This window comes from Maylandia zebra, linkage group LG9, assembly GCF_041146795.1.
Source record: "Maylandia zebra isolate NMK-2024a linkage group LG9, Mzebra_GT3a, whole genome shotgun sequence".
Classification (NCBI taxonomy): domain Eukaryota; kingdom Metazoa; phylum Chordata; class Actinopteri; order Cichliformes; family Cichlidae; genus Maylandia; species Maylandia zebra.
Window position 1 is genome coordinate 19562318 of NC_135175.1, and position 24994 is coordinate 19587311.

The 24994-nt window shown below is 40.9% G+C and overlaps 1 protein-coding gene across 1 annotated transcript in view; it reads left to right on the top strand.

The window, feature by feature from the left end:
- stau2 (staufen double-stranded RNA binding protein 2) overlaps window positions 1-24994 on the top strand; it is a 104300-nt gene that overhangs the window by 43121 nt on the left and 36185 nt on the right. The window contains exons 11-12 of the mRNA XM_004546614.2: window positions 3556-3613; window positions 12939-13294. Of these exons, the coding sequence (XP_004546671.2) occupies window positions 3556-3613; window positions 12939-13294 (414 nt within the window). The remainder of the gene's footprint in view (window positions 1-3555; window positions 3614-12938; window positions 13295-24994) is intronic.

Here is a 24994-nt window from a genome sequence, read left to right on the forward strand (position 1 = left end):
AAAACTGTTGAAGAGGTGAACACTTTATTAGTTATACCTTGATAGCACTAAGCTGGCCCCCCTTTTGCCTTCAGAACTGCAATAGTTCTTTGTGGCACAGATTAATTAAAGTGCTGGAAACATTCCTCAGAGATTTTGAACCACATTGACATGACGTCATCACTCAGTTGCTGCAGATGTTGTCAGTTGCACATCCATAATGTGAATCACATCCCAAAGGTGATCTGTTGGATTGATTGTGAGGCCATTTGAGTACACTGAACTCATTGTGATGTTCAAGAAATACATTTGTGATTTTTTTGAGCCTTGTGACATGGGGTAATATCCTGAAGTAGCCATCAGAAGATGGATATTGTGTGGTCATAAAGAGGTGGACATTGTCAACAACAGCTCACCTTCCTAGTCAAGTGGCATTAAAAAGATGCTCAGCTGGTACCAAAGGACCTATGAAAGTATGGAAATGCTAAAAAATATCACCCACACCATTATACCACCAGCAGCAGCGTGAACCATTGAAACAACCCAGGGTTGATCGGTGTTTTCATGTTGTTTACATGAAATTATGATCCTGCCACTTTTCCAATCTTCTGTTCTGCAATTTTGGTGAGCCCTTGTGAATTGTAGCACCTGTTTCCTGTTCTTATCTGACAAGAGTGGCACCCAGTGTGGTCTTCTGCTTCTGTAGCCCATCTGCACCAAGGTTTGAAGATGCTGTTCTGCATACCTTTGTTGTATCAAGTAGTTATTTGAGTTACTGTTGCCCTCCTAGAGAACTGGTACTCATTTTCTCTTTTTTGGACCATTCTCGGGTTTACAGAGAATGGTCAGAAGTTTGTGGAATACTTAGATACTTAGACCACCCTGTGTGGCACCAACAACCATGCTACGTTCAAAGTCACATAAATGTCCTTTCGGGCACCTAATATAATGGCTAATGAGTGCAACATAAATGTATAGTATGTAGGTTGCTTTAGGTTACTTAATTACAGACACTCATGAGTTATTCCAATGGGTTTTTATTGCCTCTGTCACTTTTCTGTTTGCCTATCAAGGTCGGGGCTGCAGGGGGCAGCAGTCTAAGCAGAGACACCCAAATAATAACACTTTGCAATTGTTATTAGCATCAGAGCTATAAGAATGGTGATAGCGGATGGTACCTATAAAGTTGTATGCTGAAGAACTAATTAGGAAACTTCATGCACTGCCCTGACTTTATCTCATCTCTACAACCCCGCACAGTAATTCTGATACTCAATTCCCAGATTTATCTCAAATCCCAGTGCTGCTGACCTATTATACAACCCGTTCAGCTTCTCTAAACCATATGTGTTTTGCAAGCAACCATTGATCACCAACATCTTTATTCACCTCGTTGGTTTTTAAGCTCAAGGGGGCAGAATCAGATAGAGTTACATAACCAGTCTCTCTGTAGAATGTTAATTGTTCCCCAGACAGCTCATTAGTTTGATATATGATGCTGCATATACTGTATGTATACTATTCAGAAAACCAAATCTTAGAACTACAGGAGAGCAGAGATGGGCAGTAACGCGTTACTTGTAATCAGATTACAGTAAGCGTTACTGTAATCTGATTACTTTTTTTCAAGTAACGAGTAAAGTAAGGGATTACTATTGCAAAAACGGTAATTAGATTACAGTTACTTTCCCGTAGGAACGCTGCGTTACTGCGTTACTAAAACCGTGATTTTTTGCGAGAATGACAGTGACATAAGCGAGTGCGCCGTTAGTGACAACAGCTGTGTGCAGATCAACAATGGATCACATATCGAGTGCGGGAGAGCGTATGAGCGTGCAGCGTTTAAAGCGTGGAAGTACTGACCTTACTTTGAGTTTGATTCCATAAAAAGTAACAAAAACATTAGTGTCCATCGTGCGTGGGAAGAAAACTTCTTTTTACAGCAAAAAAACCCCTAAACTTCCAAGCAAGCACCGAGTGTGCAACGACGTGATGGGAAACTCACAGAGAAACTCGCGGATTCTTCAACTGACCGCGGCACACCTGCACCAGGGTAAACCTCCGCCTACCGCAGTCCTGCTTTACAGGTGAAAATAGAGCAACAGGGCCGCTGAGTCTTTGACTTTATTTATTTTCTGCCGTGTTTTACTTGCATCTATTTGAAAGAGTGAGTGTAAACACAAAAAATATTTTATTTTATGTGCTGGAATGTGCAGAAAATAGGTTTAAATGTTAAACAAATTTCTTCAAGTCAGAGAATGGTGCATATAATTAAATCTTTGCTTGATGCATAAAGTTAAAAGATTAAAACTGATAAAACAAGTTAAAAAAAAAGAGACTTTTCCATTTGATTACATTTTGTATGATGGATTATGCAGAAAAAGTAGAATTGGGCTGAAAGATCTATCGCTTTATCACCTCTTCAGGTTGTAAATCGTGTTTTTAAAAAGTAACTAAGTAACTAAGTAATTAATTACTTTTGAAAATAAGTAATCAGTAAAGTAACGGGATTACTTTTTTGTGGAAGTAATCAGTAATTAGTTACTGATTACTTTTTTCAAGTAACTTGACCAACACTGCAGGAGAGTTAAACATGACATGCTCCGAAGAAAGCGCATCTCAGTTTGCAGCCAGTAATTTCCTTCCTTTTAGTTTGATTTCCTCAGCTCTGACATTAATTACCTTGATCTTCTGTGTAGTTACTGCTACTGAGACTTCAGCAGAGGAGTTTTTGAAAGTTTTAAACGCTCTGCACACTGAATGCCCCACTTACACGAGTCTCCAGGGGAATGTCAAACGTTACAGACATGTAATCAAATCACATCATTGGATGTTTCATTCTTTAGTCCTATAAACCACTGTGTTTTGTTTTCTAAGGTTTCAGATATGTGAGTCTGCTGTTATGGAAATAAGCAGTGAGTCTCCCTGTTTAAGCTAATTTCTGGCAAGAGGTGAGACCTGTCTGGTTACACTCAAGAAACAATATTTAGACAGAACAAAGTTATTGGCCGATACGTGACTGTGCAATAGCTCGACAACTCCGACAACGTCTCTGTACGAATTAGTTTTTCCTTTTCTTTTGATCTCAGACAACTCAGAGCTCTGTAGCTTTTGTAAGATAGGTTGTCTTTCTTTCGAGCGCTTTCTCTCCTTCCATTCCTCCTTTCTCTCTGTGAGCTGTGAGCTCTCTTGCACTGAAATTCCACTGTAGCGTGGGTGAATTTGTTTACAGCAATGTCATCTCCTCAGCTGTCACACATGTGAGAAATGATTTGTTTGTGTTTCACATGTGTTTGTGGCTGTGTGTGTTTGTGCAAGCAGACGCACACACCACAGCAGAAGTAACACATTGAATAGGAGCCTCTTTTTTTTGTTACTAAACATTGACAACCCCCCTAATTAAGTAGCTGGCCTAGAGACACTAGGCTCCTTAAGCATCCCCTCCTGTGAGCACTCGTCTCTTTGTTGACCAAACAGTAGGAAGGAACTTGTCTGACATGCGTGAAGAAGCTGTCTGTTCAAGAATCTACATCTCTCTTACCTCCCCCTTCTCTCCTTCTCTCCACATCACTACAGATGGACAACAAAGGCTGGAATGGACAAAAGGCGTCTTTTACTGAAGCGACAAGCAACAGTGAGTATCGGCACGTCTCCCCGTGTTTCTTTCCATTTCCTTCTCCTCCTCCTCTCTGGCTCTCCATCATTCCCTCCATCCTGCAGGTGGTTTTAGCCACCGAGATGGCCCGGCGTTTAATCTCTGTGACTGGTCAATGGGCCTCTGACTGTCAGCTTAATTGGCCGTGCGTCCTCGTGGGGAGCCTGCGAATTCAGGCTCATTCACACAGGCTTACAGGGCCGGCACACAGAGGCCCTCCGGGGAGTCCCTCCGCTGCCTTCCTGTGCAGAAAACATAGCCTTTCACTCAGGATTAACACACAAGTGCACAGGAGTATAGGGTATGTGCACATACACATACCCTTAATCCTCAACACATAGAGACACTGCAACTGTCATACATGTTTACAAGGTTTATCACATCAGTGGTTAAAGTAGTTAGCAGATTTCTCAAACTGATGAGACCAAAACCAAAATAGTAAATAAAATGTACACAATGCTAATTACACAAGGCTAGTTTGCTATAAAAGATTTTTAGACTATTTACTTGAGAAATGTTTTGCAGTTGAGTAGTGATCTCGTAAAGGTATTTCCATGTGTGCTCATGCGGTTGCACTCTGATCGGACCTTAAACATTAAATAGAGCGGGTAACTGCCTGGTTTCCAGTGGATTGGGTAGATGTGACCTGCCTTGAGTATGCTCTACCTAGCCAACACCACATGATAAAAATTGAGTAATTTTCAGGTAGACTATCACCTGTTGTTCATTAAATGTATGAAAGGAAACTGTTATACTCTAATCTGATTCCCCTGACATTGTCTGGCTTACATTATCCAGAAGGCCACGAATGCATCAGATAGCGGACTACCTGTGACTCTCATGCTACAGGTTCTGGCTCAGCTTCCTTAGTAAAGTTTGTGTTGTAACTAGTTGCTGAAACAGAATAAGTAATTAATAAATCATTACAACTAGTATTACAGAATGTCAAACTAGTGCTAAAAGGACCAAAGTAGTGGAAAAAACAGAAGTGGTGATATCCATGCTCTGGAATAAATGTTCAAAAAGGCATTCGGTAGTTAAAATGTGCATTGAGCACACAAGATTAGTAGTAGGTCTTTACTAGATATTAAGCTATTTTTTTATTTCAATTTGGATCTCTGTGCAGGTTTTTAGCAGCATGGTTGTGAAAATCACAATACCAGTCAATTAACTGGGCCAGTGTGTAGGTCCAGCCTGAACTACAATGAATGAATACACCTGTGGCTTATGGACTAAAGTCTTCTTCTAAATTTCTCACTAGTGGGATAATCAAGTACAAAAAGGAATACATGGCTTTGACTTTGGTTTATAGTGAAAGACCAAAGCTAATGGCATCGCTCACTATAATTAGCAAATGTTAGCATGCTAACAGTCTAAACTATGATGGTAAATATAGTTAACCTCCTAAACATCATCATGTTAGCCTTGCCATTGCTGTTATATCTGGACAATACCCCAGCCTGTTAATGTACAAACAGATACAAAGGAGAAACAGATCATTATCTCACCTTATGGACATCTTCAAAAGGTCAGCAAATGCAAAATACATTTCCTGTCTGGATTTATGTAAGATCTTACATAGGAATGTGATGGCCTTAAAGGGCATTTTATTTATAGAAGAGGCTTTGTCTCAAAGGACTCTTCACTGAGAACCTTAAGGGTGTAATTTTAAAACAGCTGGCCTCCATCATTGTCTCTTGTTAAGTTGGTTGTCTTGTCTGTAATCAAAATAAAAAATAATGCCGAAAATCTCACATTAAAGTCAAGAAGCTATTTCAAGAATTCCCATTCTATTTTTAGTTGTTTTGTTGTCTCCGGAGCCTGGCAGTGGTGTTATTTTGCTAGTCGTGCCACATGTGGCATAAGTTTTTTTTGTTGTTGTTTTTTTTAATATTACGTGTGAAAGAAGTTTCCAAAGAATTAATTGTCATGGTGTTGCTTAAGCATGTAAGTATCTGAGCTTGATTATATTTTTGTGATGTTCTAGATTGAGTTTTTAAAAAAGCAGATGTAAGCAGTTTTAAACTAGGAAAGTAAATGCCAGCAGCTTGAGAAAGAGCAGTTTGTGACTCAAATGAACAATCTGTGAGATGTCGAGCAGCAGAGGGGAAAACAGATAGCTTTAATAGATTCAAATGTGCTGTCGTCACTTTGGTCTAATGGAGGGTTTTGGCAGAGCTCCGGCTCCCTGACATGGGGCATCCAGCTTCACTCTGGAGAGGAGAATGGATGTCATGCTTAGCACACTTATGTTGAGAGAGTAATCGCCCAGATTTGTTGCATTGCTCACTGCTGGTTTAGACTTGATAGGCAGGACCCAGATGAGAACTGAGCCTGTGCCACAATTTTTATAGCACTCAAATCTGTGATTTAGTCGAGTTTCTGAAAGATATATTATCTAAATAATATTTGTAGATCAATGATTGTTCTCTTGGAAAAACTATTTTGGTGGTTGTGGTTTCTATTGAAGCCGGAGCTTCGGTCATTGCCCAATACCTCCAGAGTAGAGCCTCTTGGGAAACAAAATCTTCCTTTTTTCGATGACTGTTCCTATTGTTGGCTTGGAGTGTGCCTTTGGTCCATTGCCATTTCCACTTAGTTTATCTCACACTCAGCATGAGGCTTAACTATCTGCTAATTAGCTCTTTAAAGTTGCCCAAACCGCAGAACACTCACACGACGCTAATGTCTGAATAATATTTATTTCATAAACACCATTTACAACTCATTCAAACAGATACAGCTGGTCTCAGTTTTCTGTGTGCGTGTGTCTGTCAGTGCTGAATGGAAGATGTTTCTTGTTTGTCTTTTGTTTTGACGTATAGTGTGAATAAGTAGAAGTCTGGCTGGGGGTAAAAAAAAGGGGGGGGTGAAAATCTTTTCTTTTCCTTGCAGCTGTTCAAACTTTGCGAGTGTTTAAACAGGGCCCGTGTTTATAGATGAATAAAATTAAAACTTTTAAACTTATAATCCTCAATATTTTAGCCATCTTTGTTGATGTAGCGACATCTGTTTTCGACTCTTTATAACGGCAGTGTTACTTATTGTGCGGATCTTTTCTGAATGAGACTTTTTTTTTTCAGAAGCACTTTAATCTTATGAGTAAGAGTCCAAGAATAACTCACCGTGCAATACTATCACAGTGTGTCACCCACAGTGATGATATATCACAACACATTTTTCCGTAGTGATTACACCTCCACCCCCCCAAAAAAGCATAAATTCTCTACATTCACTACTACACTGTGTAGTCAGGATGGGTTTTATTTATATTTTTTATGTTAAATTTTAATATACTTCAGTTAATTTGCTTTCTTCCACTGTTCAAATAATGCCACGAGAGAAAGCAATATGTTTGATTCCACCCCGTATTTTATATCATACAGATTTTTTGTGTAAAATGTGTAAAAATGTTAGAAAGCCCAGCCCTGAGTCTGAACCAAAGGAAGGTTACCGTAGAAAAAACTGCTTCAAATCTGTCTTCCTCAATGAATTTAGAATTGGCTCAGTCACACTAGAGTAAAACAAGGGCGGCAGTATCTGTGCTGCTACGAAAAATCACATTCAATATCAAGTGCAGGTAGCTGCAGCAGTCAGCTGCAATCAGAGGTTAAATGCCTGTAATGACTTCAGTTCTAAGGTGTTTGCACCGGTTGTCTGGTGAAAGGCAACCTGTCTCTAAACAATCATGGCCTAACTGCACGTACTCTCAGATTTGTGAGCTGCCAGGTAATTTGTAAACGCAGACAGACTGCCATTTTGCTATCAGTCTGAGTCACCAATGAGTGCAGCACATCTGCAAGAGTGCCTGTGTCATTTTACAAATTGCTTTCCTGCAGCAACTACATCACTATTTGTGGAGGAAAGCAACAGATTTACTACAGTTTCTCACAGTTAATAAGCATATTTTTACTAACAGTGACAGATTGTGTGTAATTGCCAGCTTCACCCCATTCAGCTGCAAACTGATAGCACACTGAGTCAGTCTTATTGCTGTTTTTCACCATCATGACGCACCAAAGTCACCTTGAAGACAGCAACTGAATCTGAGTGGTCTCAGACCTGGTCTCTGTCTTTGAAGCAAATGTTATAAAAACAAAAAAACACAAAAGCCTAATTTCACATGGTTGCAATCATTTGGTTGTGCCATGCTCTTCCCTTGTCTCACTGTACCGTATGTGGATATACCTATTTTCTCAAATTAACTCCAAACAGCACAGGGAGAATGAAGTCATCTCCAAAGTCCCGTATTACCTCAAGTGTTGCATGCTTGAGGTAATAATCAGTTTCAGAGACATTCTCACTATTGGAAATGTTTAGGCAAGGGAGCTGCTTTGATAAATTGTGCAGGAGGACAGACACAGAACCCCAACTTGTACACTGTAAAGTCACCAAAGAATTATGAATTTACAAATTAGACTTTATACTATGGAGCAAGAAGGTCTCTAGTACCTAGGCCCCTGGCTAGTATCCACTCTGACAGTATCCCATATTTGCACTTGCTTCTTTCAGATGCCTAGAAAAGTAAACAATTTGTTTACTCCCAACCCTATTGGCTAGTTTAGTACACTTTCAAAAGAAAAAGAAAACAACTCTAACCCAAAATGATCTTAGCCATGAACAAAGCCTGCAACAAAGGTCCGGACCGTCAAAGTCCGGACTTGAATCCTATCCAAAGTTTTCATGTGACGTCAGAGCTACTGGGACACGCCCACCTGACAGTATTGCAGTTCTTTACCCTCCAGCTATACTTTCAACCTTTTCAAGTTTAACTCAGCCAAAATGCCAGATAGTTGCTGTGCTATTGGATGCACTAATCAATGCACTAATGAACGTTTATTTATAGCTGCTAGAATGGTGTAGAAAATGGCACCAACAAGTGAGCAAACCTCACCTAAACCTGCCAAATGAGGACAAATTGCATCAATCCCTGCTTCTTAACAGCAACTCAAGCTGTCAGTGGCGTCTCATTTAAACTGTAGGGATGATTTACCTGACATCAGAAAAATACTCGCTCAACTTTACTCTTATGACACAACAGTAATGTGATGATTAATACTACCAGAACTTTTCTGGTCCTACACTGTGAATGTCCAAGTCAACAAAACTAAAGATTTACATATAGTAGTTTGTTTGAGTTAGCTAGGTAACACTTACAATTACCTCCAGATCGAAAATTCATGTAGCTATCCTTACTTTAAAAGCTTTCATCCAGGCAGCAATGTAGGGTGAATTTTCTTTTTACATACACATACAGATACAGGTAGACATGACCAAATGGGTACTCTGGGAAAGACAATGCTACTTTTAGGGATTCAATAAACCTGCCAGGTTAAAGTATGGATGTAGTTTCTCTTCATATCTTTGTTTTTCCTCCATGGATAGACAGCTAGGATGATGAGTCGGTCACATGACTGAAAATTTTGAATTGAGATGCTTTGACATGACCTTAAGCAGTTCATTCATGCTCAAAAACCCGCCAGTGTAGCTGAATTAAAAGTTTTGCAAAGAAGAATTCAATGTGAAAGGCTAATTTCCAATTATTGCTTGATTGCAGTTCCTACTACAAAGGGTGGAACAACCAGGTATAAGGGTCATGGAACAATTACTTTTTCTGACTGCCACGTTTACAAGTCTTTTTTTGTTGTGTCTTCAGGGTTGGTATTTGCACCTTGGTCTTTTCTCATTGACGCCTATCCCCTAAAGTAGCATACTGTGGTTTATTTTAATGTAGATGATAACAGTAGATCATATCCTACTATCAGCCACAGTCATTCCTGTTGTCTGTCTTAAAAGACTGTTGGTCACAATTAACACAGTGTTACAATTTAAGAAAAAAAAACTTATGCAAAAATATAAATCTGTTGCTGCTGAAATTTTAATTTGGTGCCAAAGGGTATACAGTCCTGTTATTAGTTACCAAGCGGTGGTAAAATGATACTAAGACTTACATAGAAAGTTACATTTATAGGCTATCAGGAAAAAGGTTTTCTAGCATTTCTTAAATCTACACTTATAATAATGGCATTCCATTTACAATCAGGCCGTGCATTTTTATTGCAGTCTGCACTGTTATGGCATAAAAACAGGATATTCAAGTTTTTAGATTGATTGTTAATAGAAATTCTAGAGAGACTTTACTGTGTGATTTAATTATTGCTTCTAGTGAGTGGATACCTCAGGTCAAACAAATTTTAAATGGTTTGTTTTTGGCTCAATCCTGAAATTAGAGCAATTAGAGTTGCTGCTGGAGGTTATCATTGTCATTTTATTCATTGTGTGTCTGCTAGGTTAGTAGAAACTAGGCTAGGTTAGAGGCAAAAACTAAAAATCACAGGCAAAGGAAGAACCACAGTCCACATTTTAGGTGTAGCTCGAGATATATGTTTAAAACATTACCCACAGGCCTCTCCGTGGGGCTCAAAAGTGTTAGAGGGCCACAGAAGGCTGGCAAACTTCACTCTTTTCCCCCCAAACAACAAGTGAACCATTTGCAATGGCATCTTAGTTGGAAAACTCACTACAGGGGCCCCATGTAGGGATGTGTGCAAAGGACACCAGCTGCTTCAAAATGTGAGGATGATATAGAGGCCTAATAAGCATTATTGTCAGCTGATTTTTTAATGTTTTATGTATGTAACTGACGTGGCAAATATCATGTCCTTTGATCCATTTTCAGGTAGTTATAGCAGAAAAGGACATAAAGCAGGACGGAACCCTTGAAAAGGTTTCAAAAACTCAGTTCTGTCGAAACCTTTTTTTTAATTTAGCTTTAAAAGCTGTTGCATATTGGCAAAATGGGTTAACTCTATTTTTGATCTTCTTCCATTTACTAGCCTGAGGTAACACAAACGCAATTTCCTACACATAACCAATGCTGTCATTGACGAGCTATGCTCCACACAAAGAATGTTTCTGCGTTATATAAGGCATAGTGGGAGAAAGTAGGTAAATATGTCAAGGGCTGTCCATTTATCCCTCTGTCTTTCTGTTCTTTCCATTCCCAGACAAAACACCCACACACGCACCTCAGGCACCTACAACCCTCATTTTACTCTTTGTGTGTGTGTGCGTCAGTGTCCTTTGCCCTATGTAAGCTCTGGAAGGCATTGCTACAACAAACAGGGTGGCTTAGAGACAGGAAGAGAGCATAAAAAGAAAGCCTAAGTAAAAGAAGTAAGAGGGTGATTTTTCTCCCTTCTATTCCCATGGGTCTTGCAGCACGGATTTCACTTGAGTTGCCACATTTCATTTCCTGCTGTTCATATGTGTGTGTGTGTGTGCATTGTGTGCATGTGTAAGCTATGTGAAGGTCTTGCTCCACAGTGGTGATTTATAGCGGCGGGCTTCGGCCCTATCTGTTTTCGATCAGTCTCATGCTTGGCTCTGGCTTTCCTCCAATGCTCCCCTGGCCCACCGGACACCGAGTCTGGGTGGGACCCCTCTGCAACTGCCTGGAACCGGTACCACAAATAAGCTCTCCCTACTCCTCCGTTCACCACTTCTCAGGCTCAGCCTGCTTTTCTCCCGCTCTCCCCTTTCACTAACTTTCTCCCACTTTATGTACACAATTTCACAATCACTGTCCAGCATCACGCGCAAACACATCCAGCCACTCTTGCTTATTCACTCCCACTGTCTCTCGTCCATTGTCTCACTCTTGTTGTTTCTTGCTCTCACGCTCTCGCTTACCATCTGACACCAGCTTTAAGTACTCAATCACATGCAAACATGCAAACACTCTCACATGCACTGGGCAGTCACAGAAACTCACATGGATCACATTGACTGCCTCCTCCTCCCCCCCCTCCAATTCTCTTTGTCCACTGCTGATGTCATGTTGGCTAACACCTTTCATTTTTTATGATGCTGCATTCAGAATGTGCAGGCCTGCAAGTTTTACTTGTGTAAATTCAAATTAAAGTTGTCATCATGATTGGGAGGAGGGGGGAAAAGTCCTAGCATTTGTGTCATTGTTGGCAAGGGGCCACTTGTTGTAGTACGAGCAATAAGTTCTGGATTTCATTTGTTTCCTTCAGCTTTTCTGCTGCTCTGGAAAGGAATGCAAACTTCATTGTTCATTATGGGAAATACTGTCAGCAGGTTCCCAGAAACCTTACACTAGAGTAAGCTACAATTGTGCAAAACTCTGTCCTTGTTTGTGTATATCTGTCTGTGATTGTAAATGTTAACTGAAACAGGAAGTGACCTGTCAGTCAAGTGCTCGCTCCAGCGCTTTCTCCCAGCTGTTGGTCCATATGCACACACAAACAAGCCCACAGACATGTCCACAGACACACAGACAGCTGGTCTTCCTGTCTCTGGTGACCTTGGCTGGGCTTGGAGGCTCCTCATGGGTTTCACATTCACTCATCCCCACATCCTCTTCCATCTGAACGAGCTGCCAGCTCATCCTCCTTCTTTTATCCTCTCTTTACAATTCCTTGCATTCTTTTAATGCCTTGTACTCCTTCCTTTCACTTTCACCATGGCCACAGAGTAACAAACGTATTGAATCCCAACCCACGGGCATTTCCTGCTTCCGCAACACTTTCAGGTCAGTGATATCAGAGTCCAGAAAGCTTTAAAATGGTGCTGTTGTGTTCAGCTGGCTAGAACTACAGCAAGTATTGTCCAGTTTCACTTGTTAGACCACAAAGGTGCCTCGGCCAGGCCATTTGGGACATTTCCTCATTCAAAATAATATAACAAGAACCTTTTGTCTGTGACTAAACTTCCTTTGAGGTTCAGCTGGGTCTATGTTTGAAGACATAAAAACTGGAGCAGGATACCAGTGAAGTGACGGTGCTGTTTTCCATCAAAGATGAAGTCATAGACACTCTGTTGATATTGGTGGATGCTCCGTTTGTGTCTCTGTGTTTGTGTTTGAGAGTGAGAAAGAAAGGGGCTGTGTGTGTGTTTCCCAGCAGACGCTTTGATAGTGCTTGGACCTGCCAAAACACAAGTAACTGTCAACTATGTTTGGTGACGAAATGCCAGTTTAGGAGCTCACACTTGTAGGCACACAAATGGACACAGTTGGGCACCCACATAGACAAACACTCCTTGGTATTGTCTTAATGTAAGTGGCTAAGGAATCTGTATTCATGAGATTTCAACGCTTAATTATGAGATCCATAATAACCTTTTTCTCTGTTCTCTTTCCTAATGTCATTCCTTTATTCTGTTTTGCCTCTTTTAACTCTTTATACTTTTCTTTGTGTCCATTTATCTATTCATACTAACATCTTTTTTTTAAATCTTCACCTCCCTCCCTTCCTCCCGCCCTTCTTGACCCCTCCAGCCCAAAAGGGTCTGCTCCACCTAAGCCCAGATGTCTATCAGGAGATGGAGGCCAGTAGAAAGCAAGGTGGCAGTGCTCCGGGCCCCGGGAGCACCAGTAGCAACTCCGTTAACTACATGGCATCAAAAGACATGGGGCCCTGCTCTGCCCCGCTACCCCCAGGACACCCTTCTTATTACAGTGGCTCATCCTCCTCACCCAGCCCAACCGCTACCATGGCCAGGGAGCTGCTGCTGAATGGTCAGTCACCCACAGCCGAAGCCTCACTGCCCATGAAGGGGAAGAACCTGGCCTGTGGTGTCTCGGTGCAGCCAGCACAGCAGCTGGACTACCTGGCTCGCATCCAGGGCTTCCAGGTAAGATGCAAAAGAGGTGAACCTCTAAAATTTCTGTACATCTAAAAAATAATTTTTGTTACATGGTAAGTGGCCTGTGTTATGCCCTACTTTTGCAGTCTTACCAAACATTTTTAATTGGCAGTAATATAGGTGAATTCATTAAATGTGTCACTCTGTCACTGGAAGTACCTCAGCATAGTTAGTACAAAGTTCATATAAGCCTTAATAAGTGAGTGGCATGATATAACAACATTCTGTTTACAGCCTCATTGGTTGTCTGACAGATTTTGTTTCATTTCCATTGGACACCCTCTCAGATCTCAACATGCAGTTTGTTATTGGCGCAGAATAAAATAGGATGTTGACATCTTTGCTCCTAGGAAAAATTGGTGCTTGCCCATTGATTACATTAAAATCTTTAGCATTTTTGAGGCAACCAACTGATTGCCCAGAGAATATAACACTCTCAACCTCTGGGCAACTACTTTTAATAGCAAGGTGATTGCACAGGTCACCTAGTAGGAGGAAGCCTGTCTCCAAATAAAACACCTGAGTCAGCAACCCAGTATCACACCAACATGTGTAATAGACACGCTGGTCCACCGTGTCCATTTCACGCTTTGCCTCTCCAAAACATGAAACGGAAACTGCATTTCCAGCAGGGGAAGATAATATCTTTAAAGCCAACAAGTTGCTAGTGAGCAAAAATCATATAAAGTGTGTTCCAGGGTCCTTAATCATCAGAAATGATTAAGCTAGGTGGCTAATATGTATATACATGTAAATATGTTATTAATATCTGTTTAAACACTTTCCCGTGATTTTTTTGTATGTTGGCTTGAAATAAAATATCTCTCTCTGCTGTTATTGCAACTTCTGCATACATGTCCATTTCACATTTTTGAGAGGCAACACGTGGAATGGACACTGTGGACTAGCATGTCTATTACACACTTTGCTGGATATCTGGTCGGAGTTGGTCTCTACCAGTGAGCATAACCAGTTTCTGTCTTTCTTTGCAATAGGGGACTTGACTCAACTGGTTACCAGCTGGTTTTATTCTGGTTATATTTCTATCAAAAAGGAAGGTTGTCACCCATGTCATTTTGTTGCTAAATCGTCATCCTGTAGCTACTGCACCGCTATATATAGAGGAATTTCTGCTCCAGATCTATGAGGTTCTGGCTGGACTCCAAATGCAAGTTGTTAATATGAAATTCTGTTTAATGTGAATTTCTGCATATGTAGGTGCCAACAGATTTGAGGTTTTCACTGATTTTTCACAGTTAATCGCCATATCATTACAAACAGATTGATGCATCAAGACAGCAGCAATTAGACAGAGTCGGTCTGCTGCTATCAGTCTGCAGTTAAATGGGATCGAGATGGCAATTACATGCAATATGTTTGTGATAATATGGCAATTAACTGTGATAAATCAGTTAAAAATCAAATCTTTTGGCATCTACATATACAGAAATTCACAAGTCGCTTTGACGATGCCAACTGAACGCAAGCGAATCTGATCACCATCTTTGAAGCAAATGTTTCTAAGTTTAAAAAAAAGGTTAAAAAATCTGAATTTTCCTGTTTTGCTCAGTGAACTTTCTTGCTGCTTTAACCTTTATTATTCTTGTGGAATAAAGTCTTGTCATTTAAACTGGATTCAATTATGTCATAAATTTAATAATTCCAACTAAAAAAAGTTAAAGACACCCCCCCCCCCCCCTTCTCCTCCAGCACTACACCCATACAGTAATCACACATGACATGACAGATGTTAGCATGACCATGCATAAATATGATCAACAACTGTGTCCAAATTCTTCTCCCTCTAGAACAGTGCTGCAAATAAAAATGTGTTCTTCATCAGCCGTGTGTTTATAAAGAAGATATTTGGACAGTTAAAAAGAAAAATGAAAATACACATTTAAAGTATGTGCTAGAGGTTGCCGAGTCTACAGTATCTTAGAGTCATCACAGCGGTTGTCCTACAGCACAGTGGGACTTGTGTGTGGAGCGTACAACCTAGAACTGCTCGATAACACCCTATCCATTTTCTGTTTCTCACATTATTGGCACGCCGAGGATTTAAAGCTGGAACTAAACCTCACAGGTGTTTCTGTCAGTACTAGACTGGACGCACACATACACTTGCTCTTAGGTCTCTGTGCGTCCAAGAGGGAGACAACCCGCTGTCTGTTTTAATCTGTCCCGGCCGATCTGCTGCACATACCTCGCCACTGATACCAGCGCCTGCTCATTTAAGCTGCAGATGCTTTTTATCAGTTTGAGCGAAAACATTTTATCTTAACCTGCTGAGGGTTCCTTTGAAAGGCCTTTGTTATTGCTCTGAGCCTTCCTGTGTGTGTGTAACCTGAGAGAGCTCTGCTGCCTGGCCAAGCCCAGACACACTTGTACATATGCGCAAATACACACACACACACAGCAGGTTCTGTTTAGTGGAAATGGAAGAGCTGGGCAAAGCCTGTGTGTAAAGTTTAAGTTGGTGTTGTTGCCAAACATTACAAACTGTAACCCATTTCACATTGCTGCAAATATATTTGTCTGTTCATCCTCCCATGCGTTTCTGTGAATAAATACACAAACCATAATCGGTGTACTCACATATTCCCGTGTGCTTGTGTGTGTGTGCATGTGTGTGTGCGCATTTCTTAAGTGAGGAATTCAGGCTGTAATTGAGACACGCAGACAATATGTGTTCTATTGAGGGGATGTTTCATATCATGTGGGTTTGTAATGAGAACCTCTGGTTGCTTACAGAGCCATGCTAGGCAGGCTTTTTAAGGCTTATGTATTCTTATGTGTTTTTGCGGCCAAATCACCACAGATTTCAAATGTTTTTGCCAAAAGCTGCACTTGTCTGCTTTTCCAGTGGTCACGTAATGTGCTGCTTTGTGTTGAGCCGTCTTCCTGTCAGCCATACTCAACAGCAAACGAGTAGTCAAATCCACACTAAGATCTTTTTAGCAATTTAATATTAATCTGCTTGTCTGATGTATAATTATTAGAAAAATGTAATTATGTCATCCAAGTGAGCGGATTACAGAGACCTCCTAGTGGTGGATTAAAGGAACAAATCAAAAACGAAGGACATTCTCATAGTGTCTGTTTCATCCATCCAGCGCTGCAAACAAAAGCCGGGGCCTACCTGCTAAGCCCCACTTTGATTTGATTGGAAAATGGCCTCTAGTGGAAGCTCCGATTGGATAAGCAACAGTGTGTTGTACTCATGCCAGCTTGGAGCAAGGATGCTGTCACTTATTCCAGTGTTTTTGTACGTATGTGTGTCTTTGTGTATTTGCTATTAATTTGGCTAGTGTGTTGTTGGCATGCTGGGTATGTGTGCTGGAAGTGGGGCAGAAACAAAACAAAGCAGGAGGTAATAGACAACACATGGAACAGGATGAAGAAGTGAATGAAAGCTACATAACAGATTCTCAGTTTCTGTGTCCACGTACCTTTTTTCTGGCCTACTACTTCTATCATGTTTCTGTATGTTATGTCCATTTCTACGTGTTTGACTCTGGTAGTCACCAGTCAGTTATTGCTGACCGCCTCATATTATTAAATGTTACCTCAGTAAGAAATGAGCTGGGGAAAAAGTTTATATAAGATATCGGTGATTGATGGAATGCTAATGATATTTTTTCCCATCAGCTCCACATGGTGCTATGGTACACATCTGGACCACAACAGATCTGCTGCTGTGGACCTGATTTATTCCTCCTCATGCCTTCATACCTGAATTTTATTTTTTAAAACTAAGCAGGCATTTATCAGAGCGGCACTTTCTGCTTGGCAGGATTTCACATATTTAAAAGTCGATAAATGGAAAAAGAAGGGAGTATAAATGTTATCAAAAGCAGTCACATATGTGTGCACCAATATTGAGTGTTTCAGCAGAAAATTCCTTTTCTTTATAAAATGTTTTCAGTCTACTTGCAGATTTATTTTCAAGATACTCACTTAATGCATTCCTGGTACTGGGATGTTTGTGAACAGGTTATGGAGTCACTAAGCATTCAGTCTACAGCAGTATTTTCCTTGAATTTTGCACATTTTAGATACTCCACAAGCTACTGGTCAAACTCTCAGCTCATGTCACACTTGGCAGAATGTGTTGGGGCACAATATCGCTCTTTCAGGTTGGCCTCATTTGTATTTATGTGCAAGCGCTTCAGGTCATGTTTCATGATTGTGTAGCGGGAGTAAAATGCAAGCCATTACTCTGCCTCTCCAGACAGTTGGGTCTTTAAAATATGAGAATATCTGTTCGGTCAGGTGCAAACAAGACAAGGCTGTACTGGGAGAAACTGGGTTTTACTACTTAAAAAAATCTAATTTTTCAGTTTGAAGTGTAAGAATGGGCTTCTCTGTAGATAAGGTCCACTATAATGGCAATGGTAATAGTGTTTTGCTCTTCATACTCTTAAAACCCTAAGCTATATAGTAAGGGGTGAAAGGGGGTAGCTTTTTTTCAGCAAAAGTTAGAATTTACACCCTTCCTGAGTTTGTATCTTGGATTTGCAGTGGGACACATGACAGAATCACTTTCTTAAGTGTAACCTAGTTTTCAACAAACCTGCAGAATTCTTACATTAAAGCATAACATATTAGATTACTTGATGTTTCCCAAACCATTCACAGAATCACAGTAAAAGGTGCACAATGAAATGTACAAATATGTAACCACTTATTGGATTAAAAAAACTGATAAGGTCTACTTACTTGGGTATGTATTACAGTGGACAGAGATCAGCTCACTGCACTGTCATTCCAGTCTGTGTCTAGAGGAGTTGATTTGTATCTACTGTGTCTATCAGTTCTGTCCAAAGCAATAACACAGTAGAGATATTAATCAGCTGAGTTATTTTAACTAGTCACGGCAGGCTTAACTTGGAAGATGGATTTGGAGAAAATGGAGGGATGTAGATGTTGCCGTGCTGGAGGCAGAACTTTTGTGGGGGGAAATCCCATGTTAATGAAAACACTATCCTTGGCGAGTGACTGGTGTTGATATCCATTCAGTGCAGTTCCCAGGATTTCTCACACTTATACGGTATTTGTTCTTCTCTCTACGCTTCCCTCTTTGGCTTTGCAGAAAAACCACTTCAAATGGTGCCGTCTCCACCTCGTACCCACCCTGGCACTTTCTGCACCACTCCCTTTCCACCTTTCCCTCTTCTCCAATCTCCATTGCTCACTCGCATCTCTCTGTATTAACATCAAACGCCTGATCTGGTACAAACGTTCAAAGACTCTAACAGTTTGTTTCCAACTTCCTTGTCATCATCTCATCCCTCTATTCTCTGTTTACTCTGGGATTTGCATTAGAAAATACATTTTGGGATGGCTAATCCCTGCACGTTTGATTTCCGCGGCAGGGTGATGGCTTCCAGCTGCGCTCTGCGGCATATTTGTGTGAAGAGCGATCTTCGAAAACAAGTTTTGTCGGTGGTATAAATCAGACCACTAATGCTGTGCTGGCTCGGCGCGCAGTCTCTGCTTACATGGTGGCCCTCCGTATGCGTGTTAGTGGATATGCCTGCGTCTGTGTGCTTGGCAAAACTGAGTGATGATGTTTTTACACCACAATCAAGCCCATTTGCAAACCTTTAAATCATATACCCTCAAGTGCGAGCGCAGCATATTGCAAATTTGAATATGCAGCATAATCGTTTTTTTACTCGCCTTTGTTCTCTTGTATTTTGATAGTATTGATCATATTTCATGTAATTCTCAAAACTACACTGTGATTGCAGTTTTGTGTCAGTGCAGGCTTAGCATTAGGAGACCGAGGGCGTGTTAACCGACCGCTTTGATTCCCAAACAGTTATTTATTTTTATTTTCTTCACATAAGCCGCCGTTCTCAGAAAGTCTCCAGCCTGGATGCTTCTATTCATTGCGACTCCTTCTCAACTGAGTGAGCTGTTTCACAAGCTGCAGACAAAGTCACAAGTGATCTGTTGACAATTTAATGATATAAAATCACAGAATGAAAATGCCCCCTTTGTGTTGTTTTCTGTCCCCAAATCTCTCTGGATATTTGGTTCGTACTATGATAACTGTGACCACAGAACAGCGTAATGTTACAATAGCAATTTCATGAATGTTTTCTTTTACCACTTAAAAAAATTCTGCACGACTTGTGGGCATTTTATTTTAGCACTGAGAAAACAAACACTATCCATTTTTACCTCACCGACCCTGACGATCCAATCCCCTGTTGCAAAGACTTGTCTTAGGATTGGTGGGACTTCAGCAGAGATGCAGCTGCTGGCCTGATCTGTTGCGGTGAAGAGATGGTGGTGGTGGTCGTGAGAGCAGAGCTGCTGATTTAAGTTAATAGATGCTTCCATCCTCATCCGCGGCCACAAGCTGTGGGCAGCTACTTAAAGAATGAGATTACAATAAAGTGATCATTTTTGAAGTTGTAAAAAAACATTGGCTTTTACAAAAGTTACAGAAATGCCCATAATAGCTATCTTAATGCTCCTAAATATGAAACCACAGTAAGTGACAGAGTAGTCGTGGACTGTTGACTATAGTTTCATTCTTACATTTGAGTGGTATCAGTCTCTTGAAGGGAGGTAAGGGTATTTCCCAAAGTGTCTGCTATCTCTTTACTAAATGAAGGTGTGTCTGTGTGTGTGCCTGTGTGTATCTAGTTGTTTTGGTGTATTGGTGGGGACCTGATAAGCTGAAGTGTTAAGTTTGGAGTTCTATTTAATAGACCCTTGTAAATGTATTGCTGTACAGTTATTCTGTCTTTTCAAAAGCAGTAATGGTGCGTGTGTGTACATTTGTGCTCCTCTATTTGACTTTGGTGTTTGTGTTTTTATTATAGACACACACACTGAGCTCAACATAGATGCTGGCCTCTGCAGATCGCACTAGATAATGTCATATTTCTGGATTTCAGTTCAAGACCAGCGTTGTTGAATTACTGCAGCTAAATTTTGGCACCCTGAATCAGCTGTGTGTTTTGCTGACACACCCCATTCCTCCTGCCATGATAGACTTCACTCACTCCTGCTGCAGAGTTTAAAGGGCCCTGCACTGGTTTCTATAAATCGCAATTCCGAAAGAGTAATCAAGAGGATCGTTCTAGGGAGAAATAGCTTTTATGGACTATAGGAGATATTAAAATGTTCGTATCTGTTTAAACACACAGTAATGTTTTTCTAGCTGTTGAAAAAAAGTGGATAATTGCTCTGATCTTCGAATCAGTAACTGCTCTGCTGCTACTTTGGACCTTTGGCTCCTTACATTTGTAATTTTAACCTCAGTTATTGTCTCTTTGCATTATTGCTTGCTTAAAGGTACAGTGTGTAAAATCCCACTACTAGATGTCATTATATTAGAGATTGCAGTCAACTTAATTCGTGTTTTTTACCCCTCACAATTCAAGTACATAATCCTATCTATGGTGGCCACAGTAGGACAAACAGGCAGATTGTAGGCTGTCAATCCACCGTTTACCGCAGCTGTCAATATCGCTAGAGTTTCGATATGCTGTGTTGATCTTTAGGATGTTCGAGCCTAACATTAGCTAGCATATTGTTAGCTTTTAAACAGCTGATCTGAGATGCGAGGCTCACATGTCTAATCTGCTGACAATAAATGACTGTGACAATTTTAGGAATAAATGAGCAATTTTATGCATGTTTTGTACAGTGGGGCAAAAAAGTATTTAGTCAGCCACCGATTGTGCAAGTTCCCCCACCTAAAATGATGACAAAGGTCAGTAATTTGCACCAGAGGTACACTTCAACTGTGAGAGACAGAATGTGAAAAAAAAATCCATGAATCCACATGGTAGGATTTGTAAAGAATTTATTCGTAAATTAGGGTGGAAAATAAGTATTTGGTCACCTCAAACAAGGAAAATCTCTGGCTCTCACAGACCTGTAACGTCTTCTGTAAGAAGCTTTTCTGTCCCCCACTCGTTACCTGTATGAATGGCACCTGTTTGAACTCATCATCTGTATAAAAGACACCTGTCCACAGCCTCAAACAGTCAGACTCCAAACTCCGCCATGGCCAAGACCAAAGAGCTTTCGAAGGACACCAGGAAAAGTATTGTAGGCCTGCACCAGACTGGGAAGAGTGAATCTACAATAGGCAAGCAGCTTGGTGTGAAAAAATCAACTGTGGGAGCAATCATCAGAAAATGGAAGACATACAAGACCACTGATAATCTCCCTCGATCTGGGGCTCCACGCAAGATCTCATCCCGTGGGGTCAAAATGATCATGAGAACGGTGAGCAAAGATCCCAGAACCACACGGGGGGACCTGGTGAATGACCTGCAGAGAGCTGGGACCAAAGTAACAAAGGTCACCATCAGTAACACACTACAACGGCAGGGAATCAAATCCCGCAGTGCCAGACGTGTTCCGCTGCTGAAGCCAGTGCATGTCCAGGCCCGTCTGAAGTTTGCCAGAGAGCACATGGATGATACAGCAGAGGATTGGGAGAATGTCATGTGGTCAGATGAAACCAAAGTAGAACTTTTTGGTATAAACTCAACTCGTCGTGTTTGGAGGAAGAAGAATACTGAGTTGCATCCCAAGAACACCATACCTACTGTGAAGCATGGGGGTGGAAACATCATGCTATGGGGCTGTTTTTCTGCCAAGGGGACAGGACGACTGATCCGTGTTAAGGACAGAATGAATGGGGCCATGTATCGTGAGATTTTGAGCCAAAACCTCCTTCCATCAGTGAGAACTTTGAAGATGAAACGAGGCTGGGTCTTCCAACATGACAATGATCCAAAACACACCGCCCGGGCAACAAAGGAGTGGCTCCGTAAGAAGCATTTGAAAGTCCTGGAGTGGCCTAGCCAGTCTCCAGACCTCAACCCCATAGAAAATCTGTGGCGGGAGTTGAAAGTCCGTGTTGCTCGGCGACAGCCCCAAAACATCACTGCTCTTGAGAAGATCTGCATGGAGGAATGGGCCAAAATACCAGCTACTGTGTGTGCAAACCTGGTAAAGACCTATAGTAAACGTTTGACCTCTGTTATTGCCAACAAAGGTTATGTTACAAAGTATTGAGTTGTATTTTTGTTATTGACCAAATACTTATTTTCCACCCTGATTTACGAATAAATTCTTTACAAATCCTACCATGTGGATTCATGGATTTTTTTTTTCACATTCTGTCTCTCACAGTTGAAGTGTACCTCTGGTGCAAATTACTGACCTCTGTCATCATTTTAGGTGGGGGAACTTGCACAATCGGTGGCTGACTAAATACTTTTTTGCCCCACTGTATGTTACAGCTCTGACTTCATATAAAGTTTTAAAGAACTATTTGTGATCTTTAAATTACAAGTAACTTATTAGCCGCAGTATGTATGTAGCCTGTCTCTAGTTACATGCAAAAAAAATGAGCCACGGTGTTCCAGATGGTGCTTGCTCCTATATATTCCTAATGGGTTATTACCTAAAAGGTTTGTTTATTTTGTTAGAAGATGTAATTGCACACCAATCTATGTATATGTCTGATTACATCATTCTTTTTTTCTCTTAAATAACCTCAAAAAATAACTTTTTGTACCAATCAAAATACGATCTTATCTGTTTTGCTAAAACAGCAGCCTTCAGACTGTGTCAGCAGTTGAAACAGATACCTTTTACAAATTTTGAAAAGGCTTGCATGCCTGACATGTGTGATTGCAGTAAAATATTCCATTGTTAATTTTTCTCATGTCACTCATTGCACTTATTTTAGCAAACTCCTCTGGGAAGTTTCTGATAATGGACTGGTTTCAATAGAAGGTCGAACTTGCTTTGTTCTTTTTCTTAGGACATCTCTCTGTGATTCAGGCAAAGTGCACTTAAAGTTTTTAAGAGCAGCCACTTTGTTTGCCTTCAACCTCCTGCCCATTATAGAAGCCAAAGGTATATTAACAGAGTCCTTCGAACACTCACATGCCTTTGAGTCCTCACTGAAGTTGCTCAACATGGACTTCTAATTGGTTCTCACCAACAATGCCAGCCTGGGAGACTTTATTGTGAAGTCCAAGTTATTTCTGCGATTTTTGACTGTGTGCCACTCACACTCAGTTTAGTGTGCAGTCACATGGAGAACGTGACTACACAGATATTTGTATTCATAGTTACCTTAACAGCGTTGTGTAGCACAATCCTCATTGTGGATTGCTTGAATTTGGATATTTTACCTGTATTTTTGTCTGTGGACGTGCATATTTGTGCACTAAAGATAAATTCTTAGCATGGCTGCAAGAGCGATGACTGCAGTTGTGTTTCAGTTTGTGCATGTTCATGTTTGTTCAAATGAGGAGGAGCACTGGAGCTATCCAGCTTTAGAAGCCAGATGTCAAAGGTCGTTCCACATTAGTGCCGCCGATCAATCGCAGGCCTTGCATAACTTTCCTGCCTCTTTGTCTCTGAAGGAAGTGGATTAGAGGCTGTTTTCTGTGATGGGACCTGGGATGATTAGTTTGGCCTGTTTAGAATGCATGCGCTCACAGATGCATGCAAACATGCACTCAAAACAGACGGCCTGGATGGTAGAATAGACCTTTGTTTTTAAGATGCTCATTTATTTTAGTTTCCAACAAATCATCATAAATCAGATGATGCCATTATGTTCTTTGATGCTGGGAGATCACGAAAATTTCTGTCCTTCCTCTAAGTCACAGTCTCTGGTAAATACTCATAATCAGGCACTTTTATCAAAAAGCCACCAAGAAAGAAAACCCTCCTGTTGATGTTTGCTATTTTAGCTGCAATTTTGCTGTTAGCTTGACTACGTCATGTGTACTTTTATGATCCAGTATCATACAGCGTGTCAGGGGCATTACAGGCTTAAAGAGGAAGTGTTTCCAGCTCCAGATCTCAGAGGGGGGACTGTAACATATACCCCAAAGAAAACAAAGCATAATCGACCAAGAGCTGTGCTAGGGGATAGCCAAATTCATTAGGATACTTTGGATATGATCCAGTAGTTGTTAAGATATTTAAGTGTAGGAAATCTCAGGGGGAGGTCAGAAAGAAACCCTACTCCTTACATAGTTTTGCAGCTAAATGGTAATGACAAATAATGAACAGAATGCAATGCTACATAGAAGAGAAACTATGACATCAGGAACCACTGTTCCTTCATAATAGGTTTAACAGTTTCTTTATTCTGGGAAATGGATCACACACAAAACTGCAGTCATGCCATATCCCTCCTGTTACAAAATGTTAGCTCAGATAGGATACAGCCCTGTAGTTGGATAAGTTGTTCACAAAATAGATGGAATCAACACCTTTACCTGGTGCCGTAGAGATCCCAGGAGCTACTTTGTTGGTGGGAGTTTGCCCCAGTATTGTGTCTCAAGGCAAATTGGTCCTGGGTAGGACCAGATGAAAAGCGATTCAAAACACCACTATGAAGAGAAAACGAACAAGGGCTGATTGATCCATGATCGACTGATCTACGTTGCTATTCTCACCCCTGGCCATGACCAAAGTGACCAAAACAATGAGATTTCTGATGCAAGCGTCATTAGAACGTTCCATCAGAGAGTATCTGGAATCAGCCTTTGAAATAGGATGAGGAGCTCCATAACTCCAGAGGGACTTGGAGCAGAGCCACTACTCCTCCACAATGAAAGTAGGCAGTTGAGGTGGTCTGGAGATCTGACTAGGATACTTCCTGGGTGAGGTGTTTCA